The sequence below is a fragment of the Mustela erminea genome, chromosome 15 (assembly GCF_009829155.1).
Source record: "Mustela erminea isolate mMusErm1 chromosome 15, mMusErm1.Pri, whole genome shotgun sequence".
Classification (NCBI taxonomy): domain Eukaryota; kingdom Metazoa; phylum Chordata; class Mammalia; order Carnivora; family Mustelidae; genus Mustela; species Mustela erminea.
Genome location: NC_045628.1, coordinates 55,707,389 through 55,728,757, shown reverse-complemented (window position 1 = coordinate 55,728,757; position 21,369 = coordinate 55,707,389). Strand labels below are relative to the sequence as shown.

General features: G+C 48.3%; 1 protein-coding gene across 8 annotated transcripts; it reads right to left on the bottom strand.

Moving 5' to 3' along the window:
• Positions 1-287: 287 nt before the first annotated feature.
• On the bottom strand, positions 288-21,104 carry SERP2 (stress associated endoplasmic reticulum protein family member 2). Of its 8 annotated transcripts, XR_004279203.1 has the most exons (5): positions 20,930-21,068; positions 20,590-20,707; positions 15,852-15,924; positions 6,986-7,395; positions 288-719 (listed from the first exon to the last, which is right to left on the bottom strand). XR_004279203.1 is itself a non-coding variant. In XM_032315008.1 (4 exons), the coding sequence occupies exons 2-4, from the start codon at positions 20,671-20,673 to the stop codon at positions 679-681; spliced, it is 198 nt and encodes a 65-aa protein (XP_032170899.1). In that variant the 5' UTR covers positions 20,674-20,707; positions 20,930-21,064; the 3' UTR covers positions 288-678. The 8 variants fall into 8 exon arrangements, 7 of the variants coding, with proteins under 7 accessions (XP_032170899.1, XP_032170895.1, XP_032170896.1 ...); XM_032315008.1 differs by lacking the exon at positions 6,986-7,395 and having other exon boundaries at positions 20,930-21,064; XM_032315004.1 differs by lacking the exons at positions 288-719; positions 6,986-7,395 and adding an exon at positions 726-2,376 and having other exon boundaries at positions 20,894-21,104.
• Positions 21,105-21,369: the final 265 nt, after the last annotated feature.

Sequence of the window (21,369 nt, the reverse complement as noted above, 5' to 3'; positions counted from 1 at the left end):
AAGAACAAAGAAACCCCACAAAAACCCCCTCAAAAGATCAAAAAATTTAAAAGAGTGGAATGGGTGGAAAATCCAAGGTTATTAGAGCCGCCTGGGACTTCATTCTGGGCAAAAGCCCTGAAGGTAAATCTAGCTCTGGTTCCCCAGATACAGATTCCTGACCCTGTCCCAATCCTCTAGCCCAGTTCCCCCCCCTCCCCCACATTCTCCCAACCCCACCTGGAGCTATGCTGGCATTTTCTTCACTTCAGTATTCTCATGGTAGCCCACACATGGTGTAAGGTTGAACAAAGACATTTATTTGCAAAACCAATTCCCAATGGAGGAGGGGTTGTATCCACAGAAAGTAAACTGGTGATCATTCAGAGACCACATGCATACATCAGTGAAACCAAGGGCCAAACCAGAAAACAGTGTGCTGCTGTGGACACCTGGGAGCTACCAATCTCGCCAACAGAAAAGCAAAATGTCCTTTCCGCTCCAGAACACGGATGTACCAAGATGTCCTGTGAGAAGGCAATTTGGTCTGACATCCACGATGAAGTGATCAGGGAACAACTGAGGGAGACTTTTTTTCTATTCTGTGTGTCTTGTTTGCTTCCCACAGATACCCGGCTAAAAGCTTAAGTGGTCCTCCGCCCTCCAGAGAGAGGGGCAGTGTCAAAGCCCCGAGCCTCCTCACATGCCCATCCTTATGCTCTGAATGATCTGAAAGATAGCTGAAAGAGGAAAACAAGACAGACAGCTCAGGTACCAGGCAGCACGCAGCCGGAAACCCCAGCCCATGGTGAGCCCCGCTCCTGCCGACCCCTGGGCCCTGGATGTGGGAGCATACAGCTGATTAGATATTTCCTAACAAGGAGTTAAGTTAACAAGAGGTCAGTGAACTTCTTTAAAAAGGCAGCCTGGCTGGGTCGGCTGATGGATGCCTCGGGGATTTAGGGATAACTCCTGCTAATTCCATCAGGAGCGAAGGCCAGAATTCCCTCAGGCATGTAGGGCTATGGCCCCCCTTCCCCAGAAGGGTTTGGTGGCCGCTGGGGAGAGGGGGACAGGGCTCTTTCCATACGGGCACTGCACTCATTTCACCATTTTACAGGTCAGTGAGGCTGCCTTTTCAAAACAGCGGCGACCTGGAAAACAAGCAGCCCCTGAGCTGGAAACGCGGGCCAGGTGCTGGGAGCAGATGTGCCAAGCGTGGGGGCAGGGGGGCGGGGGCTGGCTGCCTGGAGCCCTCAGTGCAAGATCTCGGGGCTGCCTGCACATGTTCTGCAGGACAGCGAGCTCCCATCCTAGCCACACTAGTTTTATCCTGCTGGGGGTGGGAGCCTGAAAGCCCGCAGAGGATTCCAGGCGCCCTCGCCTGTTTTGCTAAGAGCTGCTTCCTCAGCTCCCCCGGCCTGGTGCTAGCTCTCGCTGTCACATGCGTCCCAGGAAAGTCAGGCCCAGCTTCTGTTCTACACCCTCTCCAGCCAGCAATGTTGGTCAGTCTTGACAAGGCCAACGGGAATGAAGGACACGGCAGCTACCCTGTGTGGCAGGATTTTTTTTTTTCCTGACACGAAGCTGGGTATCCTTTCCCTGAGTCCTGTCTAAACACAGAATACACAGGAATGCAGCTGAGAGGCCGCAGGAAAACAGGCTCTCTGGAGTCCTCAGGAAACGAGCCGTTGGCATTTCATCATCTAACATTAGTGAGCAGCACTGTGGGCCGAATACTGTGCTTCAGGTGTACAAAGACTAAGCACACAGGGCCTTGGGCAATCTTTCTTGGATAGCTAGACTTGAAGGAGAGATAAAGCATGAATGCATTTTTTTTTTTCCTGAAAAACAAAAAACAAAAACCCCAAATCCTGCACACATCATCACTATTCTCCTAAATTGGATTGTCCCCAAACATGACGCAATGGTAATTTTTCATAAATCCTTGGTGTGACCCTAATGAAAAAGAGTCATTGATCTGACTTCACTGGAGCAGTGCCGTGGAGTCTGTGCGTGGCGTTCCCGGGCTGTACGCTGGGCTCTCATTTCTGCTTCTGTCTTGTTTCACTATGACCATCTCTGCTCACCTTTCTGGTGTCACAATACCAACCTGCGATGGGCCCTCTTCCATTATGATGTTGCTACAGACCCAGTGGAACACGGAGGCTGTTAGAATTACGTGGAAAATTAAAGCGAGCCCGCTCTGGGCGAAGGTCGGAAGGGCTCTTCTCCAGATACAGCGAAGAAGGGATTTCGATATTTAGTTCTGGTTGTGCTCAGAGGTCTGCTTGGCTGCTTCTGGGTTTGGGGATGCGTCTTGATGGGAGAAGTTGCTACCTGGGTGGAAAAGTACCTTACGGACATGGCGGGCAAGTCTGTCCTCCCCTCCCAAGGCTGACAGGGAATAAAAATTAAATAAATTTAATTAAAAAAAAATTAAGTAAATTCTTCCATCTTCCAGCCCAACAGAGTGCTGGGAGGCGGCTGTAATATTCAGCAACGTTAGGGAAAAACTGTTTACATCTACCACGCCTCATGTTTTGTTCCTGGGATCAGGGAAACATCCCGAATATTGACAGACAAGGGTGCAGTGAAATGTTAGGCTCAGATGGCACCAGGTCTTCACTGGAGGGCCGTGTGACAGACTGGACGAATAATTTAACCGTTTGGCGTTTGTTTCCTCTTGTGTAAAACGAGGACCGTGATGCTTGCAGTGCTGTTCTAGGGATTAGAGGACACGACACAGACGAAGGCTCTGCGTGCATCGAGGACTCGGTGCACAGGGCTCGTTGCTAATATTCCCATTCCTACAGGAATGACTGCTTCTTCTCCACGGATGAGCAGGAAGCCGGGAGCTCAAGTGCCCAGGACTGCCTACCGCTCTCTAGAGGTGCGTGCTTTGCGAAATTCCCGAATAGTTCTGAGCCCTGATTCCTCTATTTGTACACCTGTAGGTAATACGGATCTCAAAGCATTACAAGGAATAAATATCATGACCTAAGCAAAAGAATCTGCCCATCCTAAAATGCTCGAAAATGTTATTTCTCCCTGAATTTTATCCTTAGACGAGAAATGGAGGTCGACAAATAGGAAACAGCCTGTGCTTTAAGTCCGTCATGCCCCATTCAGTTAATTCATGACTTCAAAAGTGCTGGGTAATGATAAAACCACCCAGTTCTGTTTAAGGACCGGCTGCAAATGTTTCTAAAGACTCTCAGACAAAAATCTTCTAGTTTCAGAGTCTCCACACTTGTATTAAAACTTACCAGTGACTGAATCTGCTTTAAGAACTTATTAAAGATCACTCCTGACCCTACTGAATCCATCCATTAACATGTGAGAATCTGACGGTCCTTCATAGGGTTACAGGTGACTCTGAAATTGAACACGCTTGGAGAAATGACGTTGAATAAAGTTTATCTTAAGCTCGCCATTTGCCTCCACCTCTAAGATAATGGAGAGATGGCTGTGTTTATTATTCCTTTTTAGTTGTAATAATGTCTTTAAGAAGCCTTCGGCATTCTATACCAATTACGGTAATTGTAGTTGTCTGTGGCTGCCAGTAATGACCCGCAGAGCAGCCCCGGGCTTCCAAGTGCTGACTTTGCGAGGCAGCGAACAGGAAGGGAGCCAACAGTGGGTTCAAAGTGGGAAAGGAAGTGGGGAGTCTGGACCCTGACAAGTTAATAACTTAACAGTGGGTGAACAAAGCTGAGAAAACAGCTGAGCAGGCTGTAGCAAAGGGGCTGTGGGTAAGCCAGACAGCAGGGAGGAGAGATGCCAAGAAAAGGAGGGACGGCAGGCATTCCAGGTCAGGGCATCTGGCCTTGGGCAGGTCGCTGAGGTTCAGAAAAGTCCAGGCTGGAGCAGGAGCTGCAGAATCCCGGAGCCTCTGCCCTCTGCATCCTGTTTAGCTTCCTGATCGTCAGTAAACTCAGATAGTCCCATCTCTTATTTTATTTAACCAGCCCCCTCGCAATGAAATACTTAGGCTTTCGAATGCATCGTTGCATTTCGAAGCATCATTGACGCCCAATGGTCACACAAACCAGAACAATCCTCCTGACTCCACATCTGCCAACAAGAGGTGCCCTCTTTTCCACTCTACCACCTTTTCGAGAAAGCTGTTTACACTCACTCCCTTTCCTGACGTTCAATCCCCACCTCAAGGCACGTCAGTGTAGCTTCTGCTCTCTTCAGTCCACTGAAATATTTCTTACTAAAGCCACAAATCTCCCTCCACCTCACTTAATCCAAAGGGCATTTCCCACCTGCTTCTTGTCTTACTTCCCTAGTCGCCATTGTTGACCACTCCCTCCTTCACCCCTCTCTTCCGTTGGCCTCCGTGACCCTATATTCTCCTGGCTTCTAGTTTTCTTCCTTCTCTTTGGCTCTTCACATGCCATGGGTTTTGTAAGGGTCATTCTAACTCCACCTGACCAGTAAACGAGAATAATGATGTTCCTCAATGAGCATTCTGGCTTTCTTCTGTTCGTTAACATTCTTTCTCCCTGGGCTACCTCACCCTAGCCCACAATTTTAGTTGGCACTTAGCTTTGGATGACTCATCTGTGTACTGTACTGCCAGCTCTGACTTCTCAGAGCTCCAGACCCACACCTCCCACTATCTAATTGAGATCTACACATAGGTGGCTCAAAGACATTCAAATGCAACAGAACCTTCTCATGCTCACCTTCCACCAACAGACTTGACATCGCTATCTTCCATCTTATATGTAAACCCAAAATTCCAGACTCCTCCTTAATACCCCAGCTGATCACCAAAGATCCATGGACTTGACCTAAGTATCTTGCAATTATGCACCTTTCTCTCCTTGCCTCTGGAAACTACCCTAGTGCAAGTTACTGCCATCTTCCCCAGACCCCTGCAATGCCCTCTAACTGGCCTACTCTTGCTCCTCTTCAATCCTTGCTCCATACTGTAGCTAGTATTATTCTTTAAATGAAAACAAATATGATTGTGTCATCCCTGTGTTTAAAGTACATCAAAGCTTCCTATTGTCCAATCCTTGATGAGGCTTCCATGACCTGCGTATTCCGGCCTTATCAACCTGCTTGGGCACAACTTTTATTACTCTTCTTTCTCGGGGTAATCCCTCGTGTTTTCAAAAGCCTTCTGCTCTCACCACAAGGCCTCTGCAAATGCCATTTTTTTCTGTCTTTAAGATTTCTCCCGCCCTGTCCTATGGCCTGGTTTTCCCTTCTAATCCAAAAGTTATTTCTGCAGGGAAGCCTTCTTTGACCATCAGAAGCAAGAATTCTCAAACCCACGTCGTGTGTACAATAGTCTCCTGAGGACGCATGAAAACAGAAGCTGGACCCCCCCCTTCCGAGTTTCTAATCCAGTGGGTCCAGAGTGGGAAATGAGAATGTGTATTTCTAGCCAGGTCAGTCACAGGTGATGCTGAGGCTATTGGTCCAAGGACCACACCTGGAGAACCGTTTGCTCAGAGGATGCCTCTGATGCCTCTTTCCCAGTCTTACATGTCTCTCCTTCAAACACTGTTATGGCTGAAATTTCATATATTTCAGCATGACTACTTGATGAACTCATCTTGCTTTCCCACTAGGCTGTAAGCTCCAGGAAAGCAGGGACCTTGATTTTTTTTAAAAGCTGTAGTTATTTATTTAAGAGAAAGAGAATGTGAGTGAGGGAGGTAGGTGCAGAGGGAAGAGAATATCTAAGCAGACTCCTGCTGAGTGTGGAGTCCTACATGGGGCTCAATACCACGATCCTGAGATCACGACCTGAGCCAAAACCAAGAGCTGGATGCTTAACCAACTCAGTCAACCAGGCACCCCGGGACCTTGGATGATTTTGCTCCTGACTATACCTCTGGGCCTAGCTCAGCTCCAGGCACATAGTAGTTCCTCAGTAAATACTTACTGGAGAAACAAAAGGTGAATAATTGCAAAGAACATGGAGGAAAACATGTATTAAAAATCCCTGGGGTGCCTGGGTGGCTCAGTCGTTAAGCGTCTGCCTACGGCTCAGGTCATGATCCCAGGGTCCTGGGATCGAGGCCCACATCGTGCTCCCTGCTCCATGGGAAGCCTGTTCTCCCTCTCCCACTCTCCCTGCTTGTGTTTCCTCTCTGGTTGTGTCTCTCTGTCAAATAAATAAAATCTTAAAAAAAAAAAACCCTCAAACAATTATTTTGTGGACCAAGAGTCAACAGCAAATGACCACATTTAAATTCCAATGTTGCAAGAGCTTAGTCTTTGGAAGGGAAGGAAAGTCACGAAAGACAATAAACTCCTTAAGTCCTGGGACTATGTCATCCCAACCCTCTCTTACCCTGGGGACTGACCTATCCCAATAATTGGGAGTGCCAGAAGGACATGGGGATGGCAGGAAGGGATCCCCCAGGAAACCATCAGACAACTAGACAAGAGGAGACTGCCAGAAAGCTGCCTTCCCGACAAGTGGAAACTTCAGAAGGCCACTTTTATTGAAAATAAGGTTGAGGAGAAGCGAGATAAAAAGAGTTACTGAGGAGAGAGATTGTGATGGCCCAGAGGAATATCATTTAGGAGGGTAAGACAACTCTAGAAATGACTTAATTCTGATTATTTTTCATTTAAAAGTAATAATAAAAAAGAGCTGGTAAGAAAAAGGACAGGTTCTGTGAGAGACAAGAAGGAAGGTCAAGAAATAAGATATTGCAAAGGTGGGTCATTAAGCTCTCAGGAAGGTTCAGTACAAAGAGAGTCAAAGGTAGGGTACTATTCCCGATCCCTTTCCCAGTAGCTTCTCCAGAGATGGAGAAGAGGGAAGAGAGAGAAGTGCCTGGGATACACGAGGGCAGAAAGGCACTATGGGAAGAAGGGATATTATTAGCAAAGAATGGGATGCCCTCTATCCCCAATAAAATGGCAGACAGCAGAAATGCTCTTCTGAGCGGCAGACCATACACAGACCCAAATGCTCCATGGGACACAGGGCAGACGGTGGCACAGAACGAGGGAGTTTGCAGCTCACCTCGTGGGAGCCAGAGGCAGATGAGACATCTTTTCCAGAGTGTCCATCTCGGGTCCCGAGGCAGGAGTTCCTGAGCAGAGGAATGTCCTCAATCCTTCTCCAGTGGTGAAACAGAAGGGCTCCTCCAGGCCTGCTCAGTCCCTCAAGCCTTCTGCTGGCCAGTCAGCCTCAGAGGATGTGACAACAATTTTGGGTGTCACAGTTTTGAGATCGTTCTGGAGGTCTCCAGGAAAGGCCTGTGTTTACTGGTCGACCTGAAGACATGGTGAATTCAAGTCTGTCCTGGAGCAAGGTCCAGAAAAGAGTAAGGAGATCGGGTGACCGGTGGCCTAGTCAGCAAGCAGCCTGTGGCTGGGTCAAGGTTTTATCCATTTGGGAGCAGACCTAGGATGGCCGTGCACCTGGAACCTCTGGCAGGGAGAGTAGGACATGTTTTAACAGGAGTTGTTTTCAACATGCAGTTGTAGACTAGAGGTCTAAGGTTGGTGGAAAACGTCCACTTGGTAGTACGTGGGGAGAAGTGGTGAGAGAGAAGGCAGGCAGGGTTAATAGGAAGTGGATGGGTTTAGAGTTCAGGTTTGGGTAACAGCTCCCTCATGCTTTAGCTGTGGGATGTGGGCTGATTTCCTCCATAAGCCTCAGTTTCATGATCTGGAAAAATGAGCACCATAGCCTTTTTGTAAGGATTATGAGACAAGAAGAAAAAGGTACATGTAAGGCCTTGTGTTGTAGTAAGTACTCAGGAAATGGTAGCCAAAACAGCTGTACACAGAGGTCCTTCTCACTCCTATCCGCTAGTTTATAAAGAATTCTTTCTAGAAATAGAGAAGAGGCTCCAGCTATCCCAGCAGAGGTGACACCACCGACCTCTGACTGACAAACTGTCCCCCACCTGTCCAGGGGGAGCTGGGTCTGCCACAGCCTCCTCAGAACCTCAGAGCTATCTATCCTCATACGAGTTTTCTTAACATAACCCAAAAAAGTCACTAGAAAGATAAATGCTCTCTTTCTCTGTAAGCATTCAGAATCTTGGTCAGAACCTTGCTTGGGAGGCCGAGAGGTGGGGAGACAGTGTGACCAAGGGTCATTGACATCATGACAATAGTAACAAGCTCCTAAGGTCCTAGGAGTGAGAGACCATCCCCACATCTTTTAAGAATGGGAGAAACAAGGGTTCGCATGGGCAGAAGTTGGACAAGGCCACACGGCTAGTAGGTGGCAGAGCCAGGTTTCAAATCTGGGGAGCCTGGCCCCGGAGCCTGCACACACATAGCTTGGCCCTTACCCTCCTCCACACCATTCTTAACAAAAGCCGCCTGTTCTAGGGAGGGTGGGGGTGCTGGGTCTTCCAGAAACAGAGGGGCCTTATGTCAAGGGAGACAGTTGGACCACCTGGAACATGAAGCTTGGGGAACAGGAGGGGTTCAGGCCCAGCCACGAACATCTCAGGGAAGCACTTCTTCACATCTGTTCTGAGGAGGCTGTCCTGAAAAACGGCCCTGTGACACGCTCTCACCTCCTCCTCCCCTGAGCCCCCAGCACGCAGAGTCCCTGGAGGATTCAGGAGAGTGTAGTCTGTTAAGTGACAGACAAAGGGAATGTCGCTGCCCACACACAGTGCGGCAACTCACAGTTCACATGCCTGATCAACCTAGCAGGCCCTCTCCTGAGAGGCATTAGCTCTGTTGTGAGAGACCAGCTCTGGGCCAGGGCAGTTTCCTTGCTGATATGCAAAGAGGGTCCAGATATCTATTCCCTTCCTGGCATGGAAAAATCAGAATATCCAGCAACACAAGAGGTACTCCGTACACACACACACACACACACACACACACACACATTCCCTCACAAATGCGCACGCACACACACACACACACACACACAGGTCCCACTTCGACCAGAACAGCTACTCTTTCATTTATTTCCCTCTAACATTTGAACAGAATTCAGCTGATCTTTTTTTTTTTTTTAAAAGGCTAAAAACCACTAGTCTAAATGTTTTCCTCTTCAAATACGCTTAATTTTTTCTGATTATAAAAGTAATACATGCTCATTGACAAAACTGGAAAATAGAGAAAAGTCCGAAGGAAATAGCAGTCATTGGTTAGTCTTATTCCCCGAGAGGTTTCCCTTTGATGGGGGATATAAGCTCATCACTTTCGAGAATACCCATGCTTCTGTAGCCATTAAAATTCTCATAATCTCTAATTAGGAAATGAATATCAGGCTTGGCCAGAGCGAGAGGAATAAAATTGAAATTAGGAATACGTGAGGGAGAAATAGTCTGAGGGAGGAACCGGCACATGGCTGGTATGTAAGAGTTTCTCCCTGGGAGTCAAGGGATCATGGGAATGAGATGACGCCTCCAAGAATCCACCGGAAACCTCAGTGAGGGGAAAGGATGCGGAAGGGTATGGCCATGTTGCAACGAGTGCTGCCTCAGACTGCTGCTGTCAATGTACAGTTTCATACCAGGGCTCGGAAAAGGTAAATAATGCCTCAGGTTCACAAGATACGTGTATATGCTGACTCACCAACCAAATTGTCTGAACAGCCAACAAGTTAAGGAAAAGACCTAATTTCATCGAATCCAGGAGGCTTCTAGTCAAAGAGGAAAGCTGAAAATGCCAAAGATGGTTGGGTTATCCTGCCAACACAGTGGCCCGAACGTTAGCAAAAGCCTTGGCCAGGAATGGCAAAGATGAACACGGGACTCTGCTGTTACCTCCTGGTTTAGGGCGAACGTGATTGTTCACCTGCAGCATACTTTCCCCAGAGCTCGACTATGGCCTCCCAAGCCTTCCTCATCAGGCTCTTGAAGTTGCTAAGGACAAAGGGGAGAGGAAAACCCCAGAGGCCTGGGTTGGGGGCCGCAGGCAGAGGTGACTAGCTTCACTAGTGCTCTGGGACAGTACGTCAGGACCGCAAGTGTCTCCCAGAGATAGCTGTTGGCCTATCTGGGTGACAACATCTCTGCCGCCTCAGACAGACATTCTGGGTCACGCTTGTCTCTGAGTCTCCAGATAACAACAAGCACTCCTCAGAAGCTATCACACGGTTCTCAAGGAGGCAGGTTTGCCACTGGGGACCAGGACAGTCAGGATGAGCTGTTTATCTGGAAAGAGCCCCACTGCCTGTAGAAATGGAAGATATTGTTTTTATAAACCAGGGAGAGAAAAACACAGCTAAGTCTCCAAGCGAGGGAGGGGCCTGAATCCTCTGGGCTTCAGTGTGCATCTGGGGTCCTTGGAAACCAAGGAAAGACAAATCCCACCAGTTAAAAAGGCCCAAGCCAAACCAAGTCCCAGGCCAAGACTTAAACGAGAAAAATTTCTGGCTTATTCAGAATCACCCTCAGAGGAGACTCAGAACAGGTATTCAGCTGAGAAACGGGTTTTAGATTTCTGACAGAATGTATATAATATGAATAACAATAGTTACCAAATTAAACAAAACAAAGGACAGCATGGCCCGAGATGTCCAATGTGGAGAATACTGTATCTCAAAAGAACACACTGTTCCCAAAACTTATGTGTCTCACAAAGAAAACTCCTAGAGCCAAACAGTGGTGCATTCAGGTTGGATTAAGGAAATGCAACTTACATTTTATTTGATATGCAACTTAAAGTACAACCCCCTATTCATTGATTTCTGCATGTGGGGGGCTTCCCTTTTCCTTCCCTTTTCCTGTGTGGGCAGGTCTGAAAGATTCTGATGCTTTATTATCAGAAGAGAGTCTCATGAACCCGGGGGGGTTATCACTTAAATTGCTCACACTCATCCTTGGAGTGGAGAGGGAGGGCCTGTTGCTTTGTGAAAGATCAAGACCAATGCGAGGGGCTGAGCCTGGAAGGAGTAAAGGCAAATGGAAGCCAAATACCACCCCCTCCAACCCTCTGGTGGCATAACCATTCTCCATGATGGCTTCCGTGAGGGCACTGATGGAAGCTGTAGGATTCAAGCTTGCTATGGGTGAAGGGCTACTAGTTTCCCTCTCTGATCACAAAGGAAATCGATAGGGACAGTAAATCATGTGTCCAAGGTTGTCCAGCTGATAGCGAATCTCAGCTTTGAACCTACATCTGGCACATTCCAGAACTATCCCCCCTCTCCAAGGCCTCTTAACCTCTTAGCCTGTTACAGCCAATTGGTCAGGTTTCAAAGAAGTGTCTTGCCCAAGAGTCCTTTTGCAATCATGGAAAGTGGAAATCTACCTACTCTGAAGGGGGTGTATTTAGAGAGCTTCCTCCAACTCAGGTCCATGGGACAATGTATTAGGGTTTCCAACCCGGGGCCTGAGCTCAGGGCAGCCCCAGGAGGTCTGGCGCTCTTATCTGGTTTCCTAGTGAGGGGGTGGGCGTTCGCCGGCTGCGTGTTCGTGCCAGGGGTCTCTGGGCAGCTGCACTCTGTACCCTCCCCACTTTACTGATTCTTCTCCCCCACTTCCTTTTCCTTATCTTGCTCTTATCAGCATGGCAGGCATGAAAGGCATGTGTGGAGAATGAGGAAGGTCACAACAAAGAAGCAAGGGGTCAGGACTCCCCATAGTTAAGGAGCCCAGTAACCCCCTGGAGGTTTGGGAACTTGTTTTTCCACATAAAATGGAGTAAGGGTGGCCAATAAGAGACCATATACTTCAATGCCAACATTTTCCCAGTCTGGATCCTTTCCCACAATCTAGCTAAGAAAGCAGAGAAGATGTACGTTCCTGATGATTCGCCTGACCTGAATATTTACCCATCCTAGGTACGCCGACACTATTTCTAAAAAGAGCACTTTGCCCAACCAATCATTAATAGAAAAACGGGTTAACAGAGTGAGGTAATGCGAGCGAGTCTTTCAAGAGAATCAGATCCATGATCCACACCTTCATTAATCTTCGAAGCTTCCGTAAGTTTCCTGCATAAAAACAGACACACCAGCAACATGGACCAGCAACAGAACCACCAGCCCCGCGGATTCAGAGACAACAGTGACCAGGAGCTCCAGTGACCCCATCCCTGAGGCGGCTCAGGACATGAAGCAGAGGAGCTGCCTGGCTGGACTTGGGGCAGAAACCGCCCTCCTTCCCACACTGCAGAGAACATGCCGGCCCTGGAACCCTCGGAGGGAGAAACTCAAGAGGGACGGGAGGTTCTGCAAGATGAACGGAATCGTGACTCGTCCCAGGGAGGTGGCCACAGGGATAGATCGGGAGGAGTTATTGCGCTTTTCATGACATGCTTGGCTAGCGAAGGACACGTGCCAAGATAGAAGGAAGGGCACGGTACCAAGGACAAGTTGGGAGGAGTGACACATTTCTGTGAGAACAGTGCCCGGCTTGAGCAAAGGCTTGTAAAAAAAAAAAGTGGCGGTAGTGGATGAGTCTTAGTTACAATTTGAAAAGAGATGAGGCCCCTCACTTAGGGATCATGGTAGCATGTTAACGGAGCACAGAGAAAGTAAGGTGACCCAACTCCTGACTAGGAGAGCAGGGGTCTGAAAGGGGGCGGGGGCAGGGGGCTGTGTCCTCTCAGTAGCTTGACATCCGCATCTCCGGCCCTGCAGCCTCCCATCCCAGGCCCCTGCACAAACTCACAGAAAGGATCACAGAGCCAATGTATTTAATCCCTGGAAAAACGAATGAAGGCTGGGAGAACTCCAAAAGATTGTTGTCAGCAGATGTCCCAATTTACCCAGGGGGAAAAAGACACTGTTCCCACTATATAGACCGAGAGCCTGGCAAGACTATAATTAAAATGTAATTTAGAGAAGGTTTTTAAGCCCTTCGAAAAGGATGAGTATTGAGAACCAACGTGGGTTTGAGAAAAACGGACCAAATCACTTTATTGACTGAATCGCCTCCCCCTGCCCCCCACAGGCTAGCTAACCCAGCTGAAGCAGTTAATGTGTATCTTGACATCAAAAAAGACAACAGTATTGGCTCTGGATCTGTTTAGTCCCTGAGAACCCTGGCTGTGGGATGACTAGGCTCATGGATCCCTATGACTGGGCTTTGGCCAGTCTTGAGCCTGGCAGTACTGTCTCAAGCTATTTTGTCCTTTAGTGCTCAACGCAAACAGCCCTTCCTCTGGGAAACTTTGCCCTCTGCCTGGTGTGATTTAGAAGTCCCCACTGTAGTCTGGCTGTGTGCATTCTCCTGCACTCACAGGTTGGAATCCTAATGTCTAATGGGACGGCCGTAAAAGCTAGGGGAATTAGCAGGTGACTGGGTCATGAGGGGGGCGGCCTCGTGAATGGGATCAGTGCTGTCATGAAAGACACCCCAAAGAGCTCCCTCACCCTCTTGCCATGCGAGGATCCCACAGGAAGATACAAGGAGAAATGACCCTCACTCGGCCATGCGGGCACCCCGGTCTGACTTCCTACCCCCAGGACTGTGAGCATGACGTTCCGCTCTTTAGCAGCCACCTAGCCCGTGGTGTTCTGTCACAGCAGTCCACACAGACAGAGACAGTCCCTTATCCGTGCCCGCCAAGCACACTGGGCACTCCGCTATCACAGCACTCAGCCCCCAGGTACAACAAACGGCTTCCTTATCTCCCCCTCACCCCGCTCAGTCCCTGCAGCCTTCCGGAGGCGTCTGTGTTCCCAGAGCCCGGCACTGTGCCAGGCCCACAGGGACCCCCACCACATGGTGACGGTTTGCACGAGTTTTACTGAGAGGCTCAAGGTCAGCCTAAAGGGAGTTTTCTCTAACTGCGTTCCGTGGGCTTCGCCATGTCTATACTTTCATCAGTGACTTGGAGGAATAGCATGTTTTCAGAGACCGTAAAGCTGGCCAGGAAAGAGGATTAGATAAAAGGCTCAAGGTTCAAGATTGAGCAACGTACAGGCTGGCCATAAAGCCTGAAAATGGAGATTGCCTTTTTATATAGATTTGCTTCTCTTGATATTTGTGCGGCACGTTTTCTTTGTTCTGTTTTGGTGTGAAAAGCAGAGACGGGATCATCGGAGGTGATGTGTGACAGAGGAATGGGCAGGCAGCGGACGGAAACGTGGCATCAATGCACCGAATTCCTTGCAGTTTTCTACACTGCTCTGAACTGCATTTTGCTGATGAAGGTGATACACTGACCATATCATGTAATGTCACTGACCAAATCATACATGGTAAGATCGGCAAGCCGTTTACGGTGTCTGTTCTTCTATATTTCTAGACTAAGTGGCTACTCTGTAGAAAGACAACTGACAACCGACAACAAAATTTTAATAGAAATACTCATGAGGCTTTGTATGAGGTCTCAGAGAAGTCAGCTGGGTATCTACAGTGCGGGCTGTATCTGGCTTCATTCACCATCCTCATGTCCACAAGTCCATCCAACCACACTGAGCACGCACTGTGTGCTAGATTCTTACAAGAACGTACAGATTTCCTGGACAAAAAAACCCACTGCCTTCCCTGAGCTTATGTCCCAGTGGCAGAAAATGGATAATAAGTAAGCAAATGAAATAATTTCATATGTTGATGAGGGCCACGAGTGCAATAAAGCAATGTGTGATGGGGATAAAAGACAACTTGGTTTGGGGGGTGGTGTGTGGAGATGCGTTTCTGAGCTTGCAGGACGTTTATGTAAAGAAGAGCCTGGTGGCGCTAGGTGGGTCATTAGCTCGGTGTGAGTCTAGGATGTGCTGTGACCGCTGAAAATGAACCAAAGCTCGGGCCATATTGAGAGAAGCGGAGTGATGGGATCAAGGGCAGTAACAGGCCTCCTGCCTCTGTAGCAGTCACACCATTTCTAGACCCACTTCTGCAGCTGCTAATGCTCTGTATGAGCTCTGTAAGAGTGTCATGGAGTGTATCCAGAAGAGGGGTCCAGAAACCACATCTTATGAGGCGAGGCTGGGAGAAGTAGGGGAGTTCAGTTTGCAGACTTTAAACTCATCTTTAAAATAATCTGAAGATTCAGGATGTTCGGAAGACAATGAGGCCATGCCTTGTGGTTTTAGGAGTTCACACCTGAACTATTGAGAAGACGGCACAGTGTAGCTCAAAAGAGGGGAGATACCTCTAACAGAATTAGAGCTATCCAGAAATGGAATAGGCTTTTTGAAGAGGTGAGCCCTCTACCCTCAGAAGTACTCTAGCAGAGGCTGGGTAACTTCTGTTAAAGATGAGGGATCCCCATGTTGAGTAAAGGACTCCCTTCGAATCACATCACTGGGAATGGAGTTCAGTTTTGTTTCTTTAAGATCTTGGGAACCTCCGAAGGCCTACCTTGTTAGAAGTGACCTCACTTCTCCTCACTTAGCACTATTTTCGAGACCCAACCCATGGAGAAATTACAAGACTCCCAATAACAGAATTCAGCTAGAAACAATGCATAATCCTTTGTTCAAACCTCTCCTGTGTGTGTGTGCATGTGTGTGTGTGTTTACACATGAGTGTAAGCAAAGTTCTCTGAACTTACCACCTTCCAGTACGAGGGGAATGTATGCTGAGGCGCAGGTCAAAGGCTCAGTTCTATTTAGGAGCTCTGTGGCATTTCCTCTTAAGGAGAAAGCCTCTCCCTTTCTCTGGAATCTGGATCTATCTCAGGCAGACAGGTGCTCCTGTCCTAACTGCCCTTTTTAGGCTATGCTTCCACACAAAGGTTTAACTGAACTCTACAGTGTTTATAGCCAGCTTAATGGCTCAGTGTAATCATTTTATGATTATGATTTGATAGTATATCAATTCTATCTCTATTCGTATTTGCTCTGCTAGACTAGAGACCGACCAAATCAAACCCTGCTGAGAGGAAGGCTTCAGTCAGTGATTAACTTGAATCCCAGGCCAATATACTTCTTTGTCTATTTACTTGTGAAGTGTGTTTCTGAAGGACAGAGCAGAACATGGGCTGTGAGGTCAGTGAAAAACCCATACCTGAGCCACAGACAACAAAAACAAACAGTGCCAACAGCCATGGTCCCACGGGGTATTTCTCTTCTTGCGGCCTCTGAAAAGGAATGGAAAGGAAGGTTAGGTTCGTTGATTCGGGGAACATTTGTGGGGTATTACTAGACACCACTAAAGGCTGAGACGACTCACATTGAGTGAGACAGATCCAATCTCAATGCCCAGTGGGCAGACACAGATGAAGAAATTCAACTGTAAAGGGTCCAGATAGGTATGAAAAGATTCATCATGACCTTATTTATGCTCTTGTAACTCAGTGAACATGGTGGGCTTAGCTATTCTGGGGACAGATGGGGTAAAAATACACAAAACAATTGAGTGATTCAGGAGCCCCAAATGATGCTACGACAAATCGCTTCCATGTGTGGAAGGCACACTCTACGCCAGGCTCTCTCCCAGGCAGTCTACGACCCCTGTTTCCACCACCCACAACGCGGTACAAGGCAAATTATCATCTCCGATTTGTAGCTGGGAAATGGACCCCCGAAGTTTGGGAACTTGAGCAAGGGTTGTGATTTAGGTCTGCCCCATTAGAGAACCTGGGTGTTTTCCATTAAAGGACTCATCTTTAATTCCCCGCATCTGTGGATTCTAAGTAAGGTCACAGAACAGCCATTTTCTCAGAATCTTCTACGTGCCAAAAAAAAGTTGGCAAGTTGGTGCCGTGGAAATCCTTGGAAAGGCAGAAGCCTCCCAGCAACCCTGAGTGGATATGCGAAGGAAGCAGCATTTTGTAATAAAGCTCCCGAACCTCAGCGAAGCTTTCTCGTTGGTGCAATCTCCGCATTCCCTGGGGAGCAGAAGGGCACCACCGTGCCCACACGAACCCAGAGCCCTGCATAGCTTCTGCTCCCCTCCAACCAACTGCACAGATGTATTAAAAACCACCATCCACAACCCCTCCCAGTCTATTGGCAGGTAGGGCTTGGTCCTTAAAATCAAATCAGTCAATGGAAAAGCTGTTTTTGGGGAGAAGCATCCAAAAAAAGGTGGTGAATTTCTCAAATAAAAAGGGAGAAGTTGGAGTGAAAAAAATGGAATAATTCACTAATGCTTCCTCACATGGGTGAGCCAGAAACAATCGATCACCAGTAAAAGTTAGAGAACTCATTTTATTACAGATAAGGCGATGGTCCTTTGGTTCCCAGCTTACCCATTCCATTCTGAGAGCCTCCTGTCCTCTACCTCGAGTGGGCTCACTGACCACTTACATATTGCCATGCACTTTTTCTTGTCAGTGTCTAGTGTGTATCCATTTATCCTCGTGATCATATGTGTACTATCTGCCTCTCTGCCAGACTGTGGGCTCATGAAGGCAGCCACCACGGCTCTTCCCTGTTGCAACACACAGCAACGCCTGGCTCAGGACTTAAACATAGTAGGGGCTCAAGGAGTGTTCATTAAAGAATGAATAAGCATATGAACTTCATTAAATATGATTTCATAGGTCAAGTAGAGTAGAGACAGGGTCTAGGAAGGCTATTGTTGTTTTTTATAAATACTTCCTAACTGGTTATAGGGTTGTCCCTGCAGCTCTCTTACTAGAGAAGTGTAGGTTAAAGTGCTAATGGTCAGTGAGCTCTAAAAGATGAAAACCCCACAGTGTGTGTCCTTGACAAGCTTGTATCTAGCACCGCTCTTGCAGGAAAGAAACATGCTGCAAGGGAATGGCAGCTGCTCTTGACCACATGAGGACAAAAATCAGTCTTATCCAGCTGCATAACTTTACCCAGAGCTGTTCTGAATCATATTTTTGCCTTTAACACCAGATCAAGGGCATATCAAGTAAATAATCAAGATATTAACTGAAGTTACCCAAACGGACTGTGGCACTTACCCCTCCCCACCATCTTCACTAATGCCCTAACAATCTGTCACAGCTGACCAGAAACCACAGCTCTGTTGCTATCATCCCACCGATGCCATATAAAAAGTTCATTTCGCTCTAACTCCAGCAAAGCCAACAAGTGAATTCGGGAGCCTGTCAATGAATGACTGGTCTAGCATGTATACCAAATGGAGTCCACTGTTATTCCTTTGTAGAAAAACACAAATTATCAACATGCAGAGCCTGGAATATACAACACAAAAATCTGTTGGATGACATTTTCCAGTGAATCAGTATTATTTGGGGGACTTGCAGAGCTCAAGAACGGCAATATATCCTTTTTCTGAGAGCTTTAAGTTCCTCTTTTTTGAAGCAGTACCCAGCACAATCCCATTGGGGCAATGCACCTACGGCTCAATCTGTCGCTGGGAAAGGTAAAAAGAGCAGTAGAATCCTGCAAATGACATGGTTCATTTCAAACAGGAGTTTGCAACTTACTGAGGCTTTGGAATGTCAGAGGCTGGCTTTCCCTGTGCTTATACACCAGCAGGGTAACACCGAATTCTGAAGTTTACATCCCCCTTCGTTCATGAAGAAATTGCTACTGTGTAATTACAAAACGATTATTCTATTTCTTTGTTTCTTGGATTTATCTGCTATCTGGGAGAATAATATTCATGCCATAGCTATTAGCTAAGGAAAAACTGAAACATCTGCATACAACTGAAGGGATTTATTTCTGAATGATGATTCTGAATTTTCAGTTATAATCTGTTCACATGTTCCCCAATCGCATCCTGAATAGGTTATCCCTTGCAAGTTACATCTTTCAAAGTATAATTGTGTTTGACCTGCAATTAGGAAAATGAGATTTAGGATTTAGAGTATTTCCTTTTGAAAGAAAATTTCAATTTTCTATTTCGATGCTGTTCTGTTTACAATAAAGGCAGCCGAAGAGCCCTTCTAACCACCTGAAGATAAACAGAGATTGTGGCTTGGTTTGGAAAACTTTCATTACACATGTAATAGGGCCGTTTGGACACCCCCACCCCAGATGCCAGGCACATTAGAAGGGCCCACTCCATGGTCTATCAGAACCTATTAAAATTCATTCACATCATAGATTAAAGAAATCTGAATGTAGCTCTGGAAGTTTACTTCAGTGGAAATGGGAGTAAGTACATTTTCTAGATATTTAAACATTATCCCCCAATTTTAAATCTTCTTATTTTGAAGAAAGTAACTTTCGCTTTCCCCCAGTTCTCACTTTCCAATGGTCTTAAAAAGCTCCACATGGCAGTTGTTGAGTTTACCAAGCCTAATGGATACATTGGCTTTGCAAACCAGTTCTAGAATTGCTACTTTTGCAGGCCATACTTGTCAACCTTCAGTTAATAACTTCCTTAATTCTTTGTTTCTTAGTTCATTAAAAAGAACCATGGAACCAGAGATTTTTCAGCACATCAGCTAATCTGTATGGTATCTAGGACAAAGTGATCTCCTAGGGATATAAAACCCTAAGTGGTTTAATATCAATTAAAATTTGTTTTCAAGGTCAATTGGGATAGCAAGATTTTTTATTATTTATTTATTTATTTTGAGTAAAAACAAATAGAAAAAAGAGATCTAGGTGAAAAGTGTTTTTGATTCAATAGTGTAATTGCATTTTACTGCTCAGTCACACCTAAACAATCTGACACCCAAAGAGAGAATTTCAAGCATAACTTTAAGTCTAGAGCTGTGTATACAGCTCTAGGCAGAGCTGAGTTTGATTCTAAGGTTTCTCTGTCATGGTACTGCTTGGTTTTGTAGGAATTCTGCTGTGATGATAGCAGTTCCAGCTTTTTGCTCAGTTACAAACTAGCATCATTTCTTTGGCTAAAAGGAATTGCCTCATCAGGTCTGCAAGCTTTTCCAGCCAAACCCCAAGCTTCAGCTGGACTTTGCTTATGTGTCTAGGATAATAGATTCCAGGCGCCTTGGCTCATAGACTTGGAGACCAACACTGCCCAACAACTCATCCCAGGCATGCCTCTGAGAATCCAAAATCACGGGCCTGGCATTTTCTCTTGAAGATCTTCTGCTTTGCTAAAAGAAAACCCTGTGTGTAAGGCCCGGATTTTACTTTAGACTCCAGTGATAAAACCTTTAGTCTATTCTCCAGAGTTCTGGATCATACCATCAGGACCCACCAGAGCTCACAGGGTGAGATAGAGTAATGTTGAATTTAAACTTCATTCTGATGGTTAGAGGCCTCACTAGGGAAGAGGCGAAGGAGAGAAAGGAGGGTGGAGGGAAACATGGTCTGAACCTTATTTCCCACTTTGGGCCCTTTCAACTTATACGGCCTCATTACAAAGGGGCTGGAGAGAAAACCTTATCGTGGTGGGAGTCTGTTGAGGGTGGAGGTCAGGGGTCAAAGCCTGGAAGGAGGTGATGATCAGTGGCCTCCATTTACTCATTCATTCACCAAACGTTCTAGCACCTACTTCCGGGCCCCATGTCACGCAGTTGGTTTAACTATTCCTTAAGGATGTGACTTTCCGTTTTTCCCCAGAGACAAAGGCCCCATTTTCTCCTGGGGAGGCTCTTGCGAGCCTCCGTGGTAACCCCAGCAGCCACTCCCCAAGGGGCCCACCACCACCCCGGCCCTCGCCGCCCGCAAGAGCACCGCGAGGTCCTCGCCTCCCAGAGCCCGGCTCTCAGCGCCCACGCTGCGGGACCCTGCGGGAGGGGCGGGCTGGGGCCCGGGAGCGAGGAGTAGGGAGGCCGGGCCCGGTGCCCGCCACCCGCCCGGCCGGCCCCGCCCCGCCCCGCCCCAGCCGGCTCTGCCCCGCTCGGCCCCGCTCTGCCCGGTCGGCGCCGCCCCCGCCTTACCAGGGTTTTGGCTACGTTCCCCCTCTGGGTGATGTTTTTGCTGTGCTTCTCGTTGGCCATCCGGATCCGCTGTTTGGCCACCATGGCTTGGGCGCTAGGAAATGCTCTCGACTCCTACCTGCAAGAATCCCCCCGCGTTAGCCCCCCGACAGGGCCGCGCGCGTCCCGCCCGCTGCGGGCGCTGCAGGTGGCAAGGCGCTGCCCCCGAGCCCCGCGCACCCCGCTCCCCTGCCCCCAACGAGCCGGCTCCAGAGAGAGGCCAGAGCCCGGACGGAAGTAATCTTTCATCTCAGGAAACCCTTTCCTACTTCCTCGCCATCCTTCCGGTCCCCCCTGCTACCTAACCAGCGCGGCCCCGAGGCTGGCGCTGCCGCGCGTCCTCCCCGCACTGCGCGGCCGGAGCGCAGCACGCGGAGCCGCTCGGCCCGGGCCCCTGCTGCCGGGTCGGGAGCCAGCGCCCGAACGCGGCGGGTCCCAGCGTTCCGGCGGTCCCCGGCCTTGTGCGCTCATAGGGGCGGGGGCGCCACTGCTCGGGGGTTCCGGGACCGGGGGCCCGCCGAGGCCCGGGGCCCAGACTGGGGTGGCCGCGCTCTAAGCCAGGTCTAGCGGGCTCCCCTGCACCGCTGACCCCTGGCCGAGAGCTGCCCTGGACGCAGGGGCTGGCGGGCGTTGGCGGGCTGTGGAGTGGGGGGTCCTCAAGAGAGGGCTGGGCCCATGCTCTTGGGGGACGGGCCAAAGAAACTCTCCTTCAGGTGCCTGGGGGAGGGCCCTGCTCCAGGG

Excerpts from the sequence above, each read along its gene's own strand:
- SERP2 (XM_032315004.1), bottom strand. The coding sequence starts at position 20,673 with ATGGTGGCCAAACAGCGGATCCGGATGGCCAACGAGAAGCACAGCAAA. Across the intron at positions 15,925-20,589 it reads GGAACGTAGCCAAAACCCTG|AGGCCGCAAGAAGAGAAATA; the intron begins GTAAGGCGGGGG and ends ATTCCTTTTCAG. Across the intron at positions 2,377-15,851 it reads TTTTGTTGTCTGTGGCTCAG|CCTTGGGAGGGGAGGACAGA; the intron begins GTATGGGTTTTT and ends ATTCCCTGTCAG.